This window comes from Petaurus breviceps, unplaced genomic scaffold (assembly GCF_028583685.1).
Source record: "Petaurus breviceps papuanus isolate PSGF00001 unplaced genomic scaffold, PetGlider_PUasm1.0 173, whole genome shotgun sequence".
Lineage (NCBI taxonomy): Eukaryota > Metazoa > Chordata > Mammalia > Diprotodontia > Petauridae > Petaurus > Petaurus breviceps.
The window spans coordinates 31,688,905-31,708,508 of record NW_027185759.1 but is presented as its reverse complement, the minus strand read 5'-3'; the positions used below and the strand labels follow the sequence as shown (position 1 = coordinate 31,708,508).

The 19,604-nt window shown below is 38.2% G+C and overlaps 1 protein-coding gene across 1 annotated transcript in view; it reads left to right on the top strand.

Annotated features, from left to right (window-relative positions):
* The window catches only part of SLC2A2 (solute carrier family 2 member 2), a 44,371-nt gene extending 31,788 nt beyond the window's left edge, over window positions 1-12,583 (top strand). The window contains exons 9-11 of the mRNA XM_069083666.1: window positions 9,938-10,039; window positions 10,637-10,840; window positions 10,944-12,583. Coding sequence (XP_068939767.1) covers window positions 9,938-10,039; window positions 10,637-10,840; window positions 10,944-11,147 — 510 coding nt within the window. The 3' untranslated portion in view covers window positions 11,148-12,583. The remainder of the gene's footprint in view (window positions 1-9,937; window positions 10,040-10,636; window positions 10,841-10,943) is intronic.
* The last annotated feature ends 7,021 nt before the right edge of the window (window positions 12,584-19,604 follow it).

Here is a 19,604-nt window from a genome sequence, read left to right as displayed (position 1 = left end):
AGTTTATTTTGGCAGCTCTTTAAAGGATGACTTGGCAGGGAAGAGAGAGAGACAGAGAGAGAAAGAGACAGAGACAGAGAGAGACAAAGAGAGAAACAGAGAGAGAGAGAGAGAGAGAGAGAGAGAGAGAGAGAGAGATCAATTAGATCAATTAGAAGTTTATTGCAATAGTCCAAAACAAAAGTAGTGAAAGCCTGAGGTAAGATGGCGGCTGCTGGAGTGAAGAGAAGATGGATATAAGAGTTGTTGAGGACATAGAACTTAACAGACTTGGCAAGTGATTGGATATGAGGTAAAGGAGAGTGGGGCATTGAGGTGACTCTGATGTTGAGAACCCTAGGTGACAGGGAGGGTGGAGTACCTGTAGAAATAGACAAGTTTGGGTGAAGGGGTCATATGTAGTGGGAAAGATAATTTGTCCCATTTTGGATAGACTGAATTAGAAAAAACAATGGACTATCCAGGTGGAGCTGTCCATAACCATCACACAGAAGCAAGGCTGGAGTTCAAGAAAGAGATTAGGGTTAAGTGGTTCCCTGACAACCTGAAAAGAATAATGCGCCTTCCTGGAAACACTCAGCCATTCACTAAGTAAACAGCTGGAAACTTGCAAAGTACATAACAGCTGGCATTTCTGTAGCAATGCAAAGGCTTACGTTATGTGTTAACTCATTTGTTCCTCACAACAGTCCTGTGAGGTTGTGAGGCCATTATAATTGCCATATTACAAATAAGGAAGCTGCGACACAGAGAAGTTAAGTGATTTGCCCAGGGTTGCAAACCAATTTGTGTCTGAGGTAGAATTCAAATTCAGGTCTTCCTTACTCCAAGTCCCATGAAAGCCTACTGGGCCCCCTAGTGGACAATAAGTGTTATTGAGGTTGAGCGGAAGAAGAGGAAGTCTATGGGTCATGGAGAAGATGGGACGTGAGCTGGTTCTTGAAGGGTAGATAAACTTTTTAGTAGAAAAAGTTGGGAGGATATAGAATTCCAAGTTGGTCAAATGATATGAGCAAAGATTTAGCATCAGGAATTGCCGTGTTCTGTTTAGAAGATAGCCAGATTGGCTAGAACAGAGGGTTATTTTAAACATGGTAGACTAGTGCCAAGTTGTAGGAAGCTATGAATGCCTCTGGACTTTCTTTTTAGGTGATGGGGAACCACTAAAACTTCAGAGACAGGTTTTTGACCCGGATGAAAGCATTTTTTAGGAAGCTGGATGGTAGAGGAAAAAGACTGGAGTCAGAGAGACCAGCTGTTGTAGTTTTCCAGATATAAGGCAATGAGATTCTGCACAAGTAAGAATAGAAAAGAGGTACAGCCTGGAAGAGATATTATGAAGAAAGAGTTGACAGATTTTGGTGACCTTGGTGGTGTCATGTTGAACAAGAGGGAGGGATCAAACGATTTTTAGCACATTCAAAGTAGCTAGCTTACTCATAGACTGGGATTAATGGTCCATTTGAAACTGCTTAAATATTAGACTCTTCAAATGAAGACTGAGCTGATTCACTTGCAGTTCTTATTTCATGGCGTTCTGTATTTTGCTAAGTAAGCCTGTTCACATCAGGAAAAAATGTAATTCTTGAATAAATTCTATCAGGATGGGGAGGAAGATAAGGCACTAAAGACATAAACTGACTGTTCAGAGGAAACTCATTTGAACCAATTCATCTAAAGAAAAAGTACTGTAGAAGTCAGTGAATATCTGAATTTTTTATCTACATGAAGCCATACAAGTGGTTTGCCTAAATTTTTCACTTTTCAACTGATCATTTTGAAGTGACCCTTAAATAAGGTCAATTCAATCAAGCAAGACATGTATGAGGTGCCTACTATTTGCTAGATACTGGGAGTGGGGAGTATAAAACTGTTGTGAGATGCCATTGTTGACCTCAAGGAGACTGTAATTCAATCAGAGTGAAAGGAATATTAATAACAGCAGACATTGGTTAAGCATTTAAAGTTTGCAGAGGACTTTGCCTCCTTAACCTCATTGGATTTTCTCAACAGCTCTATGAGGTAGACACTACAGATCCCCACTTTACTGATGAGGAAAACGAGAGTCAGAGAGGCTAAGTGAGTTGCATATTCCCATGAAGAGTTAAGTGAAAATTGAGGTGAATTCAGTGAGAAAAAAGTCAGTTACACAGATGCTAAGTACCATAAGTTCAGAGGAATAAGACACCATGAAGGCCTCTAAAGGTCCAAGGAGCTTCCATAAAGGAAGAAGAGCCTAAGCCTGAGTATTTCATGCCAGTGAGTGTCATTATGGTATTATATTATGACTACTACATAATGAAATCCTCTGAAATGTTGTTGGCAAGAAACAAAAGTCAAGTGAAATTGTTCATAATTCAACAATTTCATTTCAAAGAGAAGCACAAAAATGGCACTTGATATGGCTATTACCTTGTAACTACAGGAGTCAATCAGGAATTGTTTATTGAATGCCTAGTATATGCAAGGCCCTGCACTAAATGCTTTGGGGAACTGCAGAGAAATATGGAATAGGCAGTTGGGGGGAAAAGATACGCACACAAGAAGATTACTCATACTACAGGAGGATGGCATAATTCAATTTAATAAACTTTTATTAAGAATTAAGTGTTGCAATATATGAATATAGAAATGAAAAATGGTTCAGCCTCAGTCCCTAATAAAATCATATACTACTGTAATGGGATATCTACATGGATACACATGATGCAAAGTAGGGTGTGACCAAAAACAAAGAAAAGACCTAGAAAAAAAGGAAGGAAGGAAGGAAGGAAGGAAGGGATGGAGGGAGGGAGGGAGAAAAGAGAAAGAAAAAGAAACAAAGAAAAGAACATTAATAAAGCATTTTTTAAAGTCAAGGATAATTAAGAGATTGTAAAAGAGACTCAATAACTTTCAAGGACTATGGAGTCCTCAACAGAAATGGGAGTTCTGAGAAGTGGATATGAGTAGTTCTCGGTGATTTCTCTTTTGGACTTGCTTGATTTGTGATGCCAGTGGTTTGTGCAGTGGAGCTATTTATCAGGTAGGTCATGTGGGATTGGAGCTTGGAAGAAGGATGAGGCCGAGAGAAATAAGATAAGAATGGGGGATAGCCATCAGACTCAACAAGTAAGATCATTAGTAAACTTATAGAGATTGGTTACAGTCAGTGGTGCTGTTAGAAGAAAAGTTGCAAAAGGTTAAGATCTGAGGAAGTAGAGGCAGCCAGTGTAGACAACTCTTTCTAAGAGTTTAAAAAAAGTTAATAAAAGGAAAGAGAAATAAAGCATAAAACAGGATCAAGTAAAGTATTTTTTGGGTTTTAAGGAAGTTAAAACCTAAGATATGTTTTTGTGTGCATAGCAAGGAGTTAGTAGATAAGGAGAAAGTGAAGATTAGAGACAGGGGATCATCACTGGGACAGGCTCCCAGGAGAGATAGGAGGGGATGGAAATTGAGGGCACAAATATTGGGAGACTGCCTTAATGAGATTAAAGCTCAGCTCTTCCTAAGGTACTGGTGTAAGAGAAGAAATTGAAAGATGATGTATATGGTAGGTATGTGTAGGAGGGAGAAGAGGAAGAGAATGATGGATGGACTCAGCTTTTCCAGTTAAGTAGAAGAAGAAATCCTCTGCTGAGGAGGAGGTAGTGAATTAGGAGATTTTAAGAGAGAATGGAATGGCTGTAGTAGAGAGTGTGATAAAGTGTCAATCAGGGAAAAATAAATAGATTGCTTTGCAATAATGAAAGTTCATTTGAAATTCAAATTTGTAGTAGACACAGTCAACACAATGGTGAGACTTCCTCCAACAGCCTTCAGTAGTACATGAGCAGAAACAGAAGGTGGGTGGATAGGTACTGATGACAATATAAAGTCGGGTTTTGGCAAGTCTTAATCAGAGGGTGTACAAGAGGGCAATGAATTCAAAGATGGAGGCCAGCACATGTTAATTATAGGGTCAAGAATGCTAACAGTGGAAAGTAAGACCAGACCAAGGGTGATGAACTAGGGAAGCTGGGAGATATGGGAGCATTCAAGACTAGGGTGAGAATTAAGAATAGATTTAGGAATGAGAAGGAGGATAAGATGGAAGGACAAAATGTTATGATTAAAGAGAGGAATTTCAGTTCGGAAATATGAGGATAGTATATGGGAAATGGTAAGATTTAAGATGTGTCCGTGCTAGTGTGTGGTTTAATCATATATCTAGAGTTAGAAAGAAACTCAGAATAAATCTAATCTAACATCTTCATCTTATAGAAGAGGAAATTAAGGCTCAGAGAAGGCTGCTCAAGGCAGGCAGGAGATATTAGAAGTAGGAATTGAGGTCAGGTCCATGATTCCAAAGTCATCGATACAGCCTCTGAGAATTCATGGCAAAATGAGGTATGAGAATAAGTTTTTAGTGGAGACAGTAAGTAGAGGTGAAGTTGGTATCAAAAAAAAAAGTTGACTTAAGAATTCAGATCAATACAGTGACCAACCATGGTTCCAGAGGAGTAGTGATGAAGTGTGCTGCCCACATGGAGAGTGGATGGAGAGTTACAGAATGGCATATTCTTTTGGATATGCACAATGCAGGAATTTGTGCTTCTTGATTATGAATATTTATTACATCAATTTTGTTTTTCTTTTTTTTCTCAGGATAGGAGAGACAGAAGGGAGAAAGTAGATGTTTGTTCATTGGGGGGGAAATCAAATAAAATGAAAAAAAAAACAAATAAAAATTCACTACATCCCCAAAATATTTACTGGGTTTTTGAGGCAGTCTCTGTAACTACCTTAAGGTCCTGGGCCTGAAGTGATTAGACCTCTGAGCTCACAATTTGAAGACAAAGCAGACTTTTCCATGTCCCATCTCTTACATGCTTTGCATGTAGGTGGCAGCTGCCCTAGCCTAGTTCAAGGAAACACTTTGCCTTCTCTTGACATGGACTTTAGAGTTTATTTTGAAAATAGAGATCACTCTTGGGATACAATAATTGTTATTTTTAGAACTAGAAGAAAATGGCACTAAGTAAGCATAGTGAGGAAACAGTTTCATTTTATCTTTTTGTCATAGTGTAATAACAATACAAACAACCATTGAAAGTTATAAAAACAGACATAATGTTAGGGCAATGTTAAAATACCAGCAAGATTTGATCAGGATTTTTGTTCTTTTCCACAAATTCATTCCCAGGCAAGCTAGGTGGTGCAGTGAATAGAGCACCAGCACTGGAGTGAGGAGGACCTGAGTTCAAATCCAGCCTCAGATACTTGACACACTAGTTGTGTGACCTTGGGCAAGTCACTTAACCCCAATTGCCTTGCCTTCCCCCCCACCCCCTCCAAAAAAGCACAAATTAATTCCCCTTGGTGATTATAAGAAGACTATTATTACATCTATTTGAAAAGTTTGTCTAAACTGGCACTTAGTCTAGAGTCTGTGAATTTGTCTTTTTTTTAATATGTTGATAATTGTACTTCAGTATTCAAATTCTCAATCCTTTGGGTTTTTAATGTACATATATGTATATATATATATATATATATATATATATAAGCATTTTAAAGCATTGTTCTGCAAAGGGAGTCACTGGCTTCACCCAACTACCAAAATGATCTATAGTACAAAAAAGGTTAAGAATATGTGCTCTAAACTCAGATATAATAGTACTATGATATTACACAGTTTATTTAGCATCTCTCAAATCCAACAACTCTCACAAGTATATATTGAGAGTGTCTGACTCTGTAACATGGGTTTGCAGCCTGGAGTCTGTGGACTCAAGGGGCCCACAGATAGATTTGGAGGTTGATGAACTTTTCAAAAATATTTTTTGGTAAGTTTAATTTTTTCTAATCCTATGTGTTTTATTTTATGCATTTTAAAACATCATTCAGAGAAGGGGTCCATAGGCTTTCCTAGACAGATTTCCAGAGGGCAATCAGTATACCCATGTGTATATCCATAAATTTTGTGCATACATGATATACAAAAAAAATTAACAAACCCTACCCTCTAGATATTTATTTCAGTATGGATGACTTACCAAGAGATTAATGAGCCCACTCAATGTGCTAAATTTTGGAAAAATCATACAAGGGGGTTCCCTTCTGTGACTCACTGACCCTCACAATGGGGCCCCCCAACACCCAGCAGGAAGTTATTGCATTCAACACTAGGCTTGGCCAATTATACCTTCTAAAGATTATCTTTAAAGGAAAGGCTTCAGTTACACACATACACAGAAGAGTAGTTGACAGAGTTGTCAATTAGCATTCCCTAAATTCCATCCTTTCAACAGAAGAGTTCATCAGAAGGAGCAGCAGGTACACTCGGCTGCACTAGTTAAGTTCAAAACTTTATGCTTCTGATACATGGATCAAGTTAAGAATGCTGATATGCCAGTGATAATAATTTGACATTTTAACTCAACGGCTGGGGAAGTGAGTTAGAAAAGCTGGTACATGTTTAATGCCAGGATTTAAGGTCTGTGCTCTCACAAAGTCCTGGGGATTTCTATCATTGAGCTATGTATAAATCAGAGTAAATGGAAACTTCACTGTTTTTTAACACAAGCTTAGAACTTGTAGGAAATCAACCAGGAAAAGTAAAATTTACAGTATCTGATCTTTGTTTATCAGTTCAACTGAATAAAATTTTGGAGACAGTTGGCATAGAGGAGAAAGGTGTTGACTGTGCAAATCAATTCAATTCAGTTCATGATCCATTTAACTCTGGTTTTCAACAAATACTTGATGTGCCTAGTGTATGCAGGCCATTGTTGCAGCTACAATGGATAGATCCTGCTCTCAAAGAACTTAAAAGCCAATAGGAGAGATGATATATACAGAAATAACTAAAACACACAGCAGAATGTGAACATGTGATAAGAACAAAGCAAAATTGAGAAGGAAAGATTTCCATTGGTCATGGTGATCAAAGCTTCGGGGGGGGGGGGATGGTATTTGAGCTAGACTTTGAAGAAAAGTTTAAAATTCTACAGATATACCTGGATGGTGAGGGTAGGGAAAGGTGTTCCAGGTAGAGGGAACAGAGAAGCAAGGGCACAAAAGCCACAAAATGCATGGCATATTTGGGCAACAACACACAATTCAGATTGGATGAAGGATGGGTTCTTGGGTTAGAGGGGAGAATCTTAAGATTAATGAAGGGAAGGTTGACTGGGGGACCTTAAACCAAAGAGCTAAGATATGTGGGATTTAATCAGTAAACATTTGGGAGCCATTCAGAGTTTTTGGAATAGGGAAATAACATGATCAAACTTTTACTTTAGGAAAATTAATTTGGCAACAATATAGGATCAATTAGAAAAAAAAAAAGAAAAATTTAACCAGGAGAACAGGTAGGAAACTACTCCGAGAGGTAAGAAAGAAAACAGTGATAGCCTAAAGTAAGGTCATGGAAATAGATATGTAGATGAAGAATTGCATGTGAGAGATTTTGCCAAGGAAAAATTGACAGAACTTCATCAGTGGAGGGGTGGAAAAGGAAAGTCATTGGAAACACCAAGATTTTGAGCCATGGAGAGTAATGGCATCATCCCTCCTGCTGGTTCCTCTCTTCCCCTCAGGTTCAAAAACACACTATCCTGTTTCTTCTGCTAACTCTTTATTCATTCCTTCCATGTTTCCTTTGCTGGTTCCTCCCTCCTCCCAATCTCTTCAAGGAGGTGTTTACAAGGATGTGTTTTGATTCTCTTTTCTCGATACCTTTTCCCTTGATAATTATTTTCGTTCCCATACATTCAACCAATATATCTATGCAAATAACTCCCAAATATTAATTCATGGAGAAACCTGTGAAGTCATCCAGTCCAACCCCCTAATATTATACATAAGGAAATTCAAACCCAGAGAGAACAGATGAACCCAAGGATTGGGACTTTAAAATCCCCTTATCTTTCCACTACCCCATGGCATCTCTTTTCTGAACACTTCATCATCATTTAGAGGGTCCACCAGAACTTCAAACTTAACCTGTCTAAAATTCTTTCTTGTTCTCATCTCTCCCCTTAAACCTGCCTCTCATTCTCATTCAACATTTTTGTCTATGGCGCCACCATCCTTTTCCATGTTTCAATCCTTGATATTACCTTTGGTGCTTCCTTCTCCCTCACCTCTCACCTTTAATATTCAGTCAACAAGTCCTTTATTTATCCTCCCCTAAGTTGCTTATATTTCTCCCCTTCTCCTCTACTTCTGTTACTACCACCTTAGAAGTTCTCATTTTTACCTTCTGGGTTTGTTGCAGTAGAGTTTCCTAACAGACCTTGATGCTTTGCTCTTAGCCCCTTCCTCCATCTTTAAAATCACTGCTAAAATCATATTTCTTTCACATAGATCTGATCATGTCATCCTTTTCTTTAAAACCCTCTGAGGTTCCCTAAAGACTATGAAAGTTTGTATTCATTTTGCTGGTATTTAAGATTTTTTTATATTCTGTCACAATATTCCATTCTTTTTTTAAAATTTTAAGTATTTTATTTTCCCCAGTTACATGTAAAAACAATCTTCAACATTTGTTTTTAAAACTTTGAGTTCCAAATTCTTTCCCTCTCTCTGTCTCCCCACCCCTCCTTATTGAGAAGGCAAGCATTTTGATATAGGTTATATACATATAGTCATGCAAAACATACCCATGATAGTCATGTTGTGAAAGAAAACCTCAAGAAATATAAAGTTTAAAAACAGTATGCTTCAATCTGTATTCAGACACTATAAGTTCTTTGCCTAGGGATGGATAGCATTTCTCATCATAAGTCCTTCAGAACTGTCTTGGATCATTGCATAGCTGAGAATGGCTAAGTCGTTTACAGCTGATCATCTTATGATATTGCTGTTACTTTGTACACAATAATGTTCCATTCTTATCACATATTACTCATCACCAGGGACTTTAGACTCTATGGACTATTGCCTTTCTCCACCCCTCCCAACCCAGAAACACTGGTTCTCTCTGGTTCTCCCTGGTTCTTTCCCCTCCATGTCTGCTCATGTTCTGCCTTCCTTTTCCCTCTTCTTCTGCTGAATTTCTGCTCATCTTTTAAAATCCAACTCAAATGCCATTAAGCCTTGCCTAATGACTTTACCTTGACCCTTCCACTCATTAGTAATCTTACTTAAAAAAGAGCTCTAGGTTCAGAGTTAGAGGACCTATGTTCATACCTTGAGTCTGCTACTTGGCCAATCACTTCACCTTCATAGAATTCTCCTCTGTTAAGTGAGAGGGCTGGACTAGATGAATTCTAATGACTTCCAGTTCTGAATCAGTGACCCTATGACTCATATGGCACTTAATTTAACAACTCTCTGATGTACTTATTACATAATAACGTGTTATAATTTACATGTGCTTTTGTCTTATCTCTCTACGAGATCATAAGTTCCATGAGACTAAGGGCTAGGTCTTATATACATTTTGTATCTTCCTAAAGCCCTGGAAACAAAATAGGTGCTGATTAAATGTTTGTAGAAGGAATGAATGAATGATATATACATCTGGAAGCTTTGTAGATGGAGGTGATCACTGAAGCTATGGGAGCAAATGAGGTTATCATGGGAAAGAGCATGAGCAGAAAGGAGAAGAGGATGGAGATGAGAATGCCAGGGAATGCTTTCATTTAGAAGAAGAGAGGAAGAAGAGAATTCAGTGAAAGAGACAGTAAAGTTCCAGTTATTCAGGGAAGTAGGTACTGAGTATTTATTGAGAATATCTATTCCTGGGCAAATCATTTTACTATCCCAGCAAAATTTACTCAGTCTTAGACTTCCCAACTATGAAATGAAATATTATATTCCTCCTATCCAATTAAAGGATTAAGTAAATTCATAGACACTAAAGCTTTTTGGAAGTAAAAACACTATAATTGCAAGATAACCTCATATGTCAGCATTTCTAGTTAAAAATAAAAAATTCTTATTTAATTTTTTTTAACTTTCCCAGGTATTCCTCGTGGAAAAAGCAGGAAGGCGTTCCTTATTCCTGGTGGGCATGTCAGGGATGTTTGTATGTTCCATTGCTATGACAGTGGGGCTCGTATTGTTGGTGAGTTTCATGTTGGTCAAGGTTTCCTCTTTACTCACACAGAGGGGTACATATATGCTATTAAAAAGTATACTATTTATTTTTAAATACTATGTTATTTTTGAGAATAAAGTGGGAGGATATATTAAAGGCAAGTATAAAAAGAAGTAAAAGAAAATCATTGACTTCGAAGAGAACTGAATTACTTCATTAAGCTGGGAGACTAAATATTTTATATGTCTGTAAATTATACAGGAATGATGAAGAGACAGTCAAGGAAATGGTAGTACTTTCAATAAGTCATGGAGGTCAGCTTAATTCATAGGCCAGGAACACTACCTGCTTATCACACCAGGCTAAGTCTTCTAATCAGCCATATTATTCAGAGCTTTCCTGGGTTGATGACCCTCATCACAGGAAGTACCATGGAAGATATCTTATGATGAAACTCAAAGCATTGAACCATGGTTTAGAAGAGAAAACCTTCCATTTGATTGAATGTAAAACAATTTTTCAGAGATATGGGCAAGAGATCTTTGTGGTATGGATTTCAGCATATGGCTACTTTGGGATTTAAAAAGACATTAACTGGTGCAATTTCCATCGACTTTTTTTCAGGACCGATTTAGCTGGATGAGCTATATGAGCATGATAGCAATCTTTCTCTTTGTGAGTTTCTTTGAAATTGGGCCAGGACCCATCCCCTGGTTTATGGTGGCTGAATTTTTCAGCCAAGGACCACGACCTGCGGCTATTGCCATTGCTGCCTTCTGCAACTGGACCTGCAATTTCCTTGTGGCCTTGAGTTTCCAGTACATTGCGGTAAGAGACCTGACACTTGTGCACCTTTGCTGACCACATCAGCACCAGGGGAAGCAGACCTCCAAGGAAACTCATTATGTTTCTCTCTTTTCTCTCACCATAGGGCTTTTGTGGACCTTATGTATTTACCCTCTTTTCTGTGGTGCTCCTTTGCTTTACTCTGTTTATATTTTTTAAAGTTCCGGAAACCAAAGGAAAGTCTTTTGAAGAAATTGCTGCAGAATTCCGTAAGAAGAAGGGGCGTTCTCCTAAAGGGCCCAAAACCACAGTTGAACTCGAATACCTTGGAGCCAAGGACAATGTGTAAAGGAACCCCCAGGCAGCAAGACCTGGAAGCAAAACTTATTTGCAAATGACTTTCTAAAGAACTAGGTGTCAAAACCCTGAAGGACAATTTTATTTTTTTAGTAAATTTGAAAAAAACCCGAAAGGGATTTTGCCTGCTTCTGTTTACAGGACTCTGGTGATGCATATTAGGGTGGCAGGCTATTAGGTTTTAATATTCCTACCTTCCTATCTAATATTCTCTTCCCCGTTGTCTTCAAGACTCAGGTCAAAAAGACCAAGAAAATAGCCAGAGAAAGATACACAAGATCTATTTCTGCTTAGCAAACTTAGGAATATTATCACAATATCACTATATTTGTATCTAAAGCCACGGCTAGTGTGTATGCATTTGGACATGTGTAAATTGGAATTTTCCCATCCACAGCTCTTGTGCAAAACAGGATCAAGCAAAATCCATGTCACAACAGAGAAATGTGACCCAAGTCTCACTTTTTTCGTTTCCCCTCTCCAAAGCTTTTCTTGCCATTTTCAATTTTCTTATTGGTCTAATATTACTTTTTATATTTTCGTGTACATTTTTCAAGTACTTATGTGTATATTTTAACATGCTTTTTTGGAGGATAAAAGTATATTTTCTTATTTGTTCGTTGAGAAAGATGAATCTTTCTTTAGGCATTTAGCTTAGATTTTAGACTCCTTCTTTAAGGAAAAAAAATGTTTTGGCTAGGCAGGTATTGGAAATGGTTTTTCTTGACCAAGATCAAAAGCAATAAAACTGTGTTACAAATTACACAAAGTAAAACCAGGAGAAATTCCTTAAAAAAATAACCTTTTAAAAATAGGTTTTAATTTGTCAATATACATTGGACCAGCGGGCAGTGGTTCTGAACCATACTAAATGGCCTATTCATTCTTCCAGTCTCAACAGTAACAGAAATAGTCAAGGGTCAAGGAAGAATCAAGTAAAAGAAACTGTCAGCTTGGCAGTATTCATGAATAAAAGAGATTTTTCACATAATGGTTATTTTGTAACTGTGGCTATGTCTGCCAACCAATAAAATAACTGATCTTTTTAATCAGTTCAGTGGAGGGAAAGGGGGTCATACATTTGACAAATTTGGTGTCACGGAGACTAGAGTGAAGGGAGTGATTACACTGACAATATCATGGATTCTTGAATTATTTAATCAATCTATAAGCATAATTACATGCCAGGCACTGTCAAGCTCTGGGGATACAAAGAAAGGAGAAAAACAAATAAAACAGAACAAAACAAAAAACCTCAAGTACCATACATCCTAATGGGGGAGACACATTGAAAATATTTAGGTCCATACAAGATATATACAGAGTAGATGGAAGGCAATCTGAAAAGGGAAGGCACTAGCAACTAGAGGAACCAAGAAAGTCCTTTAGAAAGTTGGTTTTGAGCAGGGTCTTGAAGGAGAAACTAAACAAGTGATTTAATTTTTTGCTTTTCAGAAAACTGTTTTTGTACCTTATGAAAACAGCACACTAATATACAAGCTGTCCACTTTAAACCATGGTATTTTAAGTGAAATATTTTTTGTGAAAACATATGGAATGTTTTATGATTAAAGCTGCATCTCCCTGTCACAAAACAGGTTGAAAGTTGAAAGGGGTGGAGTAGGGTCACAGGGATTTAGTGTTTGTCTAGATGTCAAAAATGTTCAATTTCAGCCTGGACTAAATTGGTCAATTTTACCAAACATAACTAATATATCAAAAATACTAACTCATGAGGCTATTGTCAATTTAATTATAGTACCAAATTCAATTCAACCATTCATCAAACATGCACTGGATACTTTTTATGTCCAAGACACTATACTAGGCAGCAAGGATTATTTAAAGATGAAGAAGATACAGAAGGAGATACAGAACTTACAAATTTGTGAACAATTCAGTTAAATCTTTTTTTCTGTGACTTAGAAATATAAGTAGAGGTAATTTATAGGAAACGTAGTTCAGATTAAAATGTCCCAAAAAACCTGATGGGAAGTTACTTATACTCTGAATTTACAATCTCTTGCATAGTTATACTAAGTGTTAAGTAAACATAAAGTTTAAATATTCTCAGAGGTTGCTTTCAACAGGAAGGTGATGTTGAAGTCAGTATGTCAGAATGACCAAAGTTTTCCTTTACCACTAAAAAATGGTCCCTAAAGAAACATTAAATTTGGTTGTCAAATAATACAGAACAATATGATGCTATTTATTTTCCCTTGAACTGATTTTTCTGTGCTCCTTTTTCTAAAGAAACTAATTGGCTTCACTGGAGTCATAGAATCAGGACAAATATAAACATAAACACTGTGTACAGTGAGCAAAAACCAGATAATCAGTCAAACAACAAACAGAGTTTCCTATGTGCTGAGCACTGTGCTAATTGTTGGGGATACTGAGACCAAAAAAAAAATGAAATAACCCTCAGGGGGTCCTACCTTCCATTTGTCCTGTGCTATCACTGAGCAGAGGAAGAAGAAAAGTGACCCAGGGTGACTTGCATCTCCCCTTGTGCAACAGGAATTCCACATTCTTCCTGTGCCCTCCTGATGCTCATCTCCTGCCCTATCTCAGTGTAAGAAGGAATGATATTCTATCTGATCTGCCTTCCAGCTCATGCTACATGGTTTGACTTCTAATACCACCATTACTCCATAACTACTCCCTCCAAAGTTACCAATGATTTCATTGTCAAATGCAATGCTGTTTTCTCAGTCCTCATATTTCTTGACCTCTCTACAGTCTCTGACATAGCCGATCACCCTCTTTTTCTTGATACTCTTACTTCTAGGTTTTCAGGCTAGCATTCATCCTTCCCACACATCTAGCCAATCTTTCTTAGTCTCCTTTGCTGGATCCTCATACAGATCACATCCACTAACTATAGGTGTCCCACAGGGTTCTGTCCTGGGCTCTCTTCAGTTCAACAACAAAACTCCAAAGCAATATTCTCTGATGAAAGTCTAGCATCCAAGATATATAAAAATGCTATGAATATATATTTATATATTTATATATACATATAAAACATATACACAATATAAAAATAATTGGTATATAATATCTATATAGGGAAAAGAATCCCAACAGATAAAAGGTCTCAGGTTATGAACCAATAGTTCACAAATGAAAATTCAAAAAGCTATTCAAAACCATAAAAAATGCTTTAAACCCAACAAATATTTAACTATGTGCAAAGATGGTACATTCTAGAATTCTACTCAGAACCAAAATCAAGCTCAACAGCTTGGAGTTTTTAGCCTCCACTACTTTAACTTTTTGCAAAGCATAACATTTGCTATTCTCCATTCCTATGATACCTCTCCGATTCTCTATCTCTCAGAGATCACACTGATGACAGCTCAATAATCCCACGTAACAATTCTTTGGGGCAGCTAGATGGTACAGTGGATGGAGTACTGGGCCTGGAGACAGGAACACTTATCTTCCTGAGTTCAAATCTGGCCTCAGACACTTGTTAGCTGTGTGACCCTGGGCAAGTCACTTAACCCTATTTGCCTCAGTATCCTCATTTGTCAAATGATCTGGAGAAGGAAAGAGCAAACAACTCCAGTATCTTTGCCATAAGCTCCCAAAGAATTGGACATGACTCAACAACAAGAACAAAAAAAATTCTTTCTTTTACATAGGATGCAGTTAATCAGGATTTGGCAACTGTAGCCCATCCTGACTATGAAGATTAAGAGGCAGTGTACTTAGTGGCTAGAAAGCTGCCTTGGAGTCAGGAAAATCTCCATTCAGGTCTTGCCTCTTAGGACTACTGGCTATGTGACCTTGGATAAGCCAATTAATCTCTCAAGGCCTCAGAGAAAGTGCTGACCCACACTGATGAAGGAAATTCTTCATCAGGACTTTCTGATACCAACGAAATCACAGGTTCACATAAAAAACAAAACAAAAAACTCAAAACTACAAAGATCAGATTATAAAATCAATGTGAAAATGTGAGAATCCATGGAGACAATTTCGTTTCATATATTACCAAGCAGACCTAAAACCAGCACATAACCACTGGTGTTTTGTCCCAAGGCATGAAAATTAGGAGGTGAAACATTAACATATACATACCTTCAGCAGAGCAGAAGGAGTTCAAGGGTCATGACTAAAAAGAAGGAAAAAGGAGACTTGGAATCTGGAAAATGGAGAGGGGCAGTGGATTGTAGCCTGTTCAATCTTTCCTCTGTCTAAATCACAAAGAAATCTCTAACCTCCTTCCTGTCATTCCTGTCATCCTCTCCCTCATTCCCTTCCTTCTTTCTAGGCAGACCAGCTTCACTTTCACAAGCAGTTAAACACCCCTCAGGGAAAGTGAGTAACCCTAATGCTATTTCCACACCCCCACCCCAGGCTCTGCATGAGAGGAAGTCTTTTTGACTAAATAAAATCCAAGTGAGAAGCCAACTTTCAGGTTTTAGAGGAGTTGACCTCTGAGATCCCTTTCAATTCTGAAGATCTTTCTGGTAAACCACTATAATCCCAATTCTCCTCTTTCCTTCTGGGGGTTTTCATACTAAGTCATCTTACCTTAAAGTATAACAATGTCATGTTTTTATACATTTTCCAAGGAAACAATTATTTTGAAAGTTATACAAACAAATATTGTTTCAAGGACCTGCCACACAGAATATGTCAATAGACACACAAATGTGTCAAAAAATGGGAGCATTCAACTGAAGCATCACTCTGAGCAGAGAGGCTGCCAGATCCAAGCTTGATATTTCAGCTCTTTGGTGATGGCCCATCTTAACTGTTTGCAACTCTTGCTGAATTGTAAACTCCAGATAAGCACATTTAGCTTTTTATCATGCTAGCCAAGTACTGTTATGGGTTCTTTGGCAGCCACTTTCCTATTGGAGTCTCAGCCAATCAATCCCACAAGCCTTAGGCTTCATATAAATTTTATATCTTATTTTATTTTCTTTATCCACTGGAATTACAGATACAGGGAGAAAGTCTAGTCTCTAAGGTAAGCACATTTTCATTTTTTAATTTTATTATTTATACAATCACCTTCTTTTCTGGGTTTATAGGCAGCTTTTCTAGGACATTGTAGTCAAGAAGAAAGAATGCTGACTAGGTCCTAAGGAAGTCTAGGTTTACCCAGTCCTAATTCTGTCACTGACTCCTTGTGAGACCTTGCAAATCTCTCTGTTTCTGTTATCGATAAAACAGTAATGATAATAGTCGTTCCTACCTCACAGAGTCTGCTCAGAATAAAAGAACATGACATATCTTTGGAAGAAAGAAACTATATAAATTTCAAGTTCTATCATTATTATATTATTGTACTCTTTGAGGAACAATCCCATAGTGAGTGGGACAGAGCCAGGTAAAACTGGAGAACTAGTTAAGGAGACATGGCCAAAGAACACTGAGAAAATTAGGTGGCAGGGTAGATAGAATGCTGGACTTTGAGTCAAAAAGACCTGGATATATAACCCAGGGAAAGTTACTTACCCATTCTGTAACTCAATTACCCTCCATGTAAAATGAGGAAATTGGACACTGTGGCATTTTAAAAGGTTCAAGAGACATACTTTCTGGGTAATTTAATCATTGTATTAATAATGTCAGCATTTTTATAAAAGATTGGTCATTTGGCCATCTCTCTCTCAGATCAAAAACAACCATGGCAACAGACTCATGGCTTATATGGTCATTGGAAAAGGGGTATTTCCAATGGTGGCCATCAACTCTGATTGGTTAACAATTAATAAGAGAATGAATATTAGAATGAACTTTGATTATTATTACTTATTTCTAAATTACCCCAGCCTTTGGCAATCTATTCAAAGAATTTATCCCCACCCAAACATGAGTAGGGCAAAATGGCTTCCCCACCTGGGTGGGGTCTGGATAGAGGAGAAAATTAGCTTAACCTTCTGAGACTGAGGTCTTGAAATGAGGATAAAAGTGGGGTGGAGTCAAGATGGCAGAGTAGAAACAGGACTTTCCAAGGCTCTAGCTTCCACCTCCTCCAATACATGTAAAAAATTACTCTCAACAAATTTTAGAGCTACAGAACCCACAAAGTGACAGAGAGAAACAAATCTCCTCCTGAAGGAAGCCCGGCAGGCCAGCAGGAAGGGGTTATTGCACCAAGCTGGGAGCCAAGCCCAGCCCCACATGAGCTGCAGTTTTGGCCCCAGGGCAGCCTGACCAGCAACAGCCAGAACAGACTTCAGGAGAGTGAAGCACCAGCAGCTGTGGTGGTTTCCAGACGTCATAACCCATAAATGCCAAAGACAAATAAAAGGTCAGCGGGGAACTCTGTTGGAACAGGGATGGATGCAAGAGCATGGTCTGGCCCCTCCCCCAGGGCAAGAAGCAAGGAGGGACAGCAGCTGTGCAGCCCCTGCCGCGTGGCTGCCTCAGGAGCCCCTGGCCTGCAGACTGTAGGAGGACCAAGCGACCATTCAGAGGGTAATTGCTCATGCTTCAAGCTGCTTGGATCTGTATCACAGTCTTGGGTGGAGGTCCTGGGGTATGTGGCCAGGTGCCAGAGCCTGTGGGGGCTGCAGAGAGGGAATCATCCTAATTGCTCCAGCAGCTGCAAAAACCCCAGCAATTTGGGACAAAGCTCTGTCCATTCTGAAAGCAGAGTTCTACCTTGGCAAAGAGCTCAAAAGTCAAGTAATTGGCTAACAAAATGAGCAAGCAGAGGAAGCAAAAACAGACCATGGAATCCTTTTTTTTTTGGGGGGGGGGGGAAGGATCAAAGCATGGAGCGGGAGGAAGACAGCAAAGTCAGAACTTGTGCATCAAAAACTCCCAAGAAAAAAATATGAATTGATTACAGGCCATAGAGGAGCTCAAGAAGGATTTTGAAAACCAAGTAAGAGAAGTGGAGGAAAAACTGGGAAGAGAAATGAGAATGATGCAAGAAAAGCAAGTCAACAGCATGACTGAAGAAAATAACACCTTAAAAAATAGACTAACTCAAATGCCAAAAGAAGCCCAAAAAGCCAATGAGGAGAAGAATGCCTTAAAAAGCTGAATTTGCCAGATGGAAAAGGAATTTCAAACACTCACTGAAGACAGTAATTCCTTCAAAATTAGATTGGAGCAAATGAAAGCTAATGACTTTCTGAGAAACTGAGACACTATAAAACATATCCAAACAAATGAAAGAATAGAAGGCAATGTGAAATATCTCATTGGAAAAACCACTGACCCGGAAAATAGATCCAGGAGAGATAATTTAAAAATTATTGGACAACCTAAAAGCCATGATCAAAAAAAGAGCCGAGGGGTGGCTAGGTGGTGCAGTGAATAGAGCACCGGCCCTAGAGTCAGGAGGACCTGAGTTCAAATCTGACCTCTTAAATCCAGACACTTAACACAAAACCTAGCCATGTGACCTTGGGCAAGTCACTTAACCCCAAATTGCCCTCCAAAAAAAGGCAAAAAAATAAAAAAAGAGCCTAGACACCATCTTTCAAGAAATTATCAAGCAAAATTGCCCTGATATTCTAGAACCAGAGGGCAAATAAAAATTGAAAGAATTCACAGATCATCTCTTGAAAAAGATCCAAAAAAGAAAACTAGGAATATTATAGACAAATTCCAGAGATCCCAGGTCAAGGAGAAAATACTGCAAGCAGTCAGAAAGAAACAATTTGAGTACTATGGAAACACAATCAGGATAACACAAGACCTAGCAGCTTCTGCATCAAGGGATTGAAGGGCTTGAACTATGATATTCTGGAGGTCAAAGGAGCTAGGATTAAAACCAAGAATCACCTACCCAGCAAAACTGAGTATCTTCAGGGGGAAAATGGTCATTCAATGAAATAGAGGATTTTCAAGCATTCTTGATGAAAAAAAACAGAGCTGAACAGAAAATTTGACTTTCAAATACAAGAAACAAGAGAATCATGAGAAGATAAACAGGGAAAAGAAATCAGAAGGAACTTATTAAAGTTGAACTATTTACATTCCTACATGGAAAAATGATAATTGTAACTCATAAGACTTTTCTCAATATGAGGACAGTTGAAGGGAATATATATATATATATATATATATGTATGTATGTATGTATGCATGCATGCATACATATATGTATGTATAGAAGGGTATAGATGTGTACAAATATATATGTGAGGGTGTGCATATGTATGTACATGTATACATAGACAGAGGGCACAGGACAAATTGAATATGAAGGGACAATGTCTAAAAAATAAAGGTAAGGGGAGGTCAGGTAGCACAGTGAATAAGAGCACTGGCTTCAGTGTCGGGATGACCTGGTGATTGAATCCAGGCTCAGGCACTTAGCACCCACCCAGAAACACCTGGCCGTGTAAACTTGAGCAAGTTACTTAACCCCGATTGCTAAATAAATAAATAAATGAATGGATGGATGGATGGATGGATAGATAGATAGATAGATAGATAGATAGATAGATAGATAGATAGATAGATA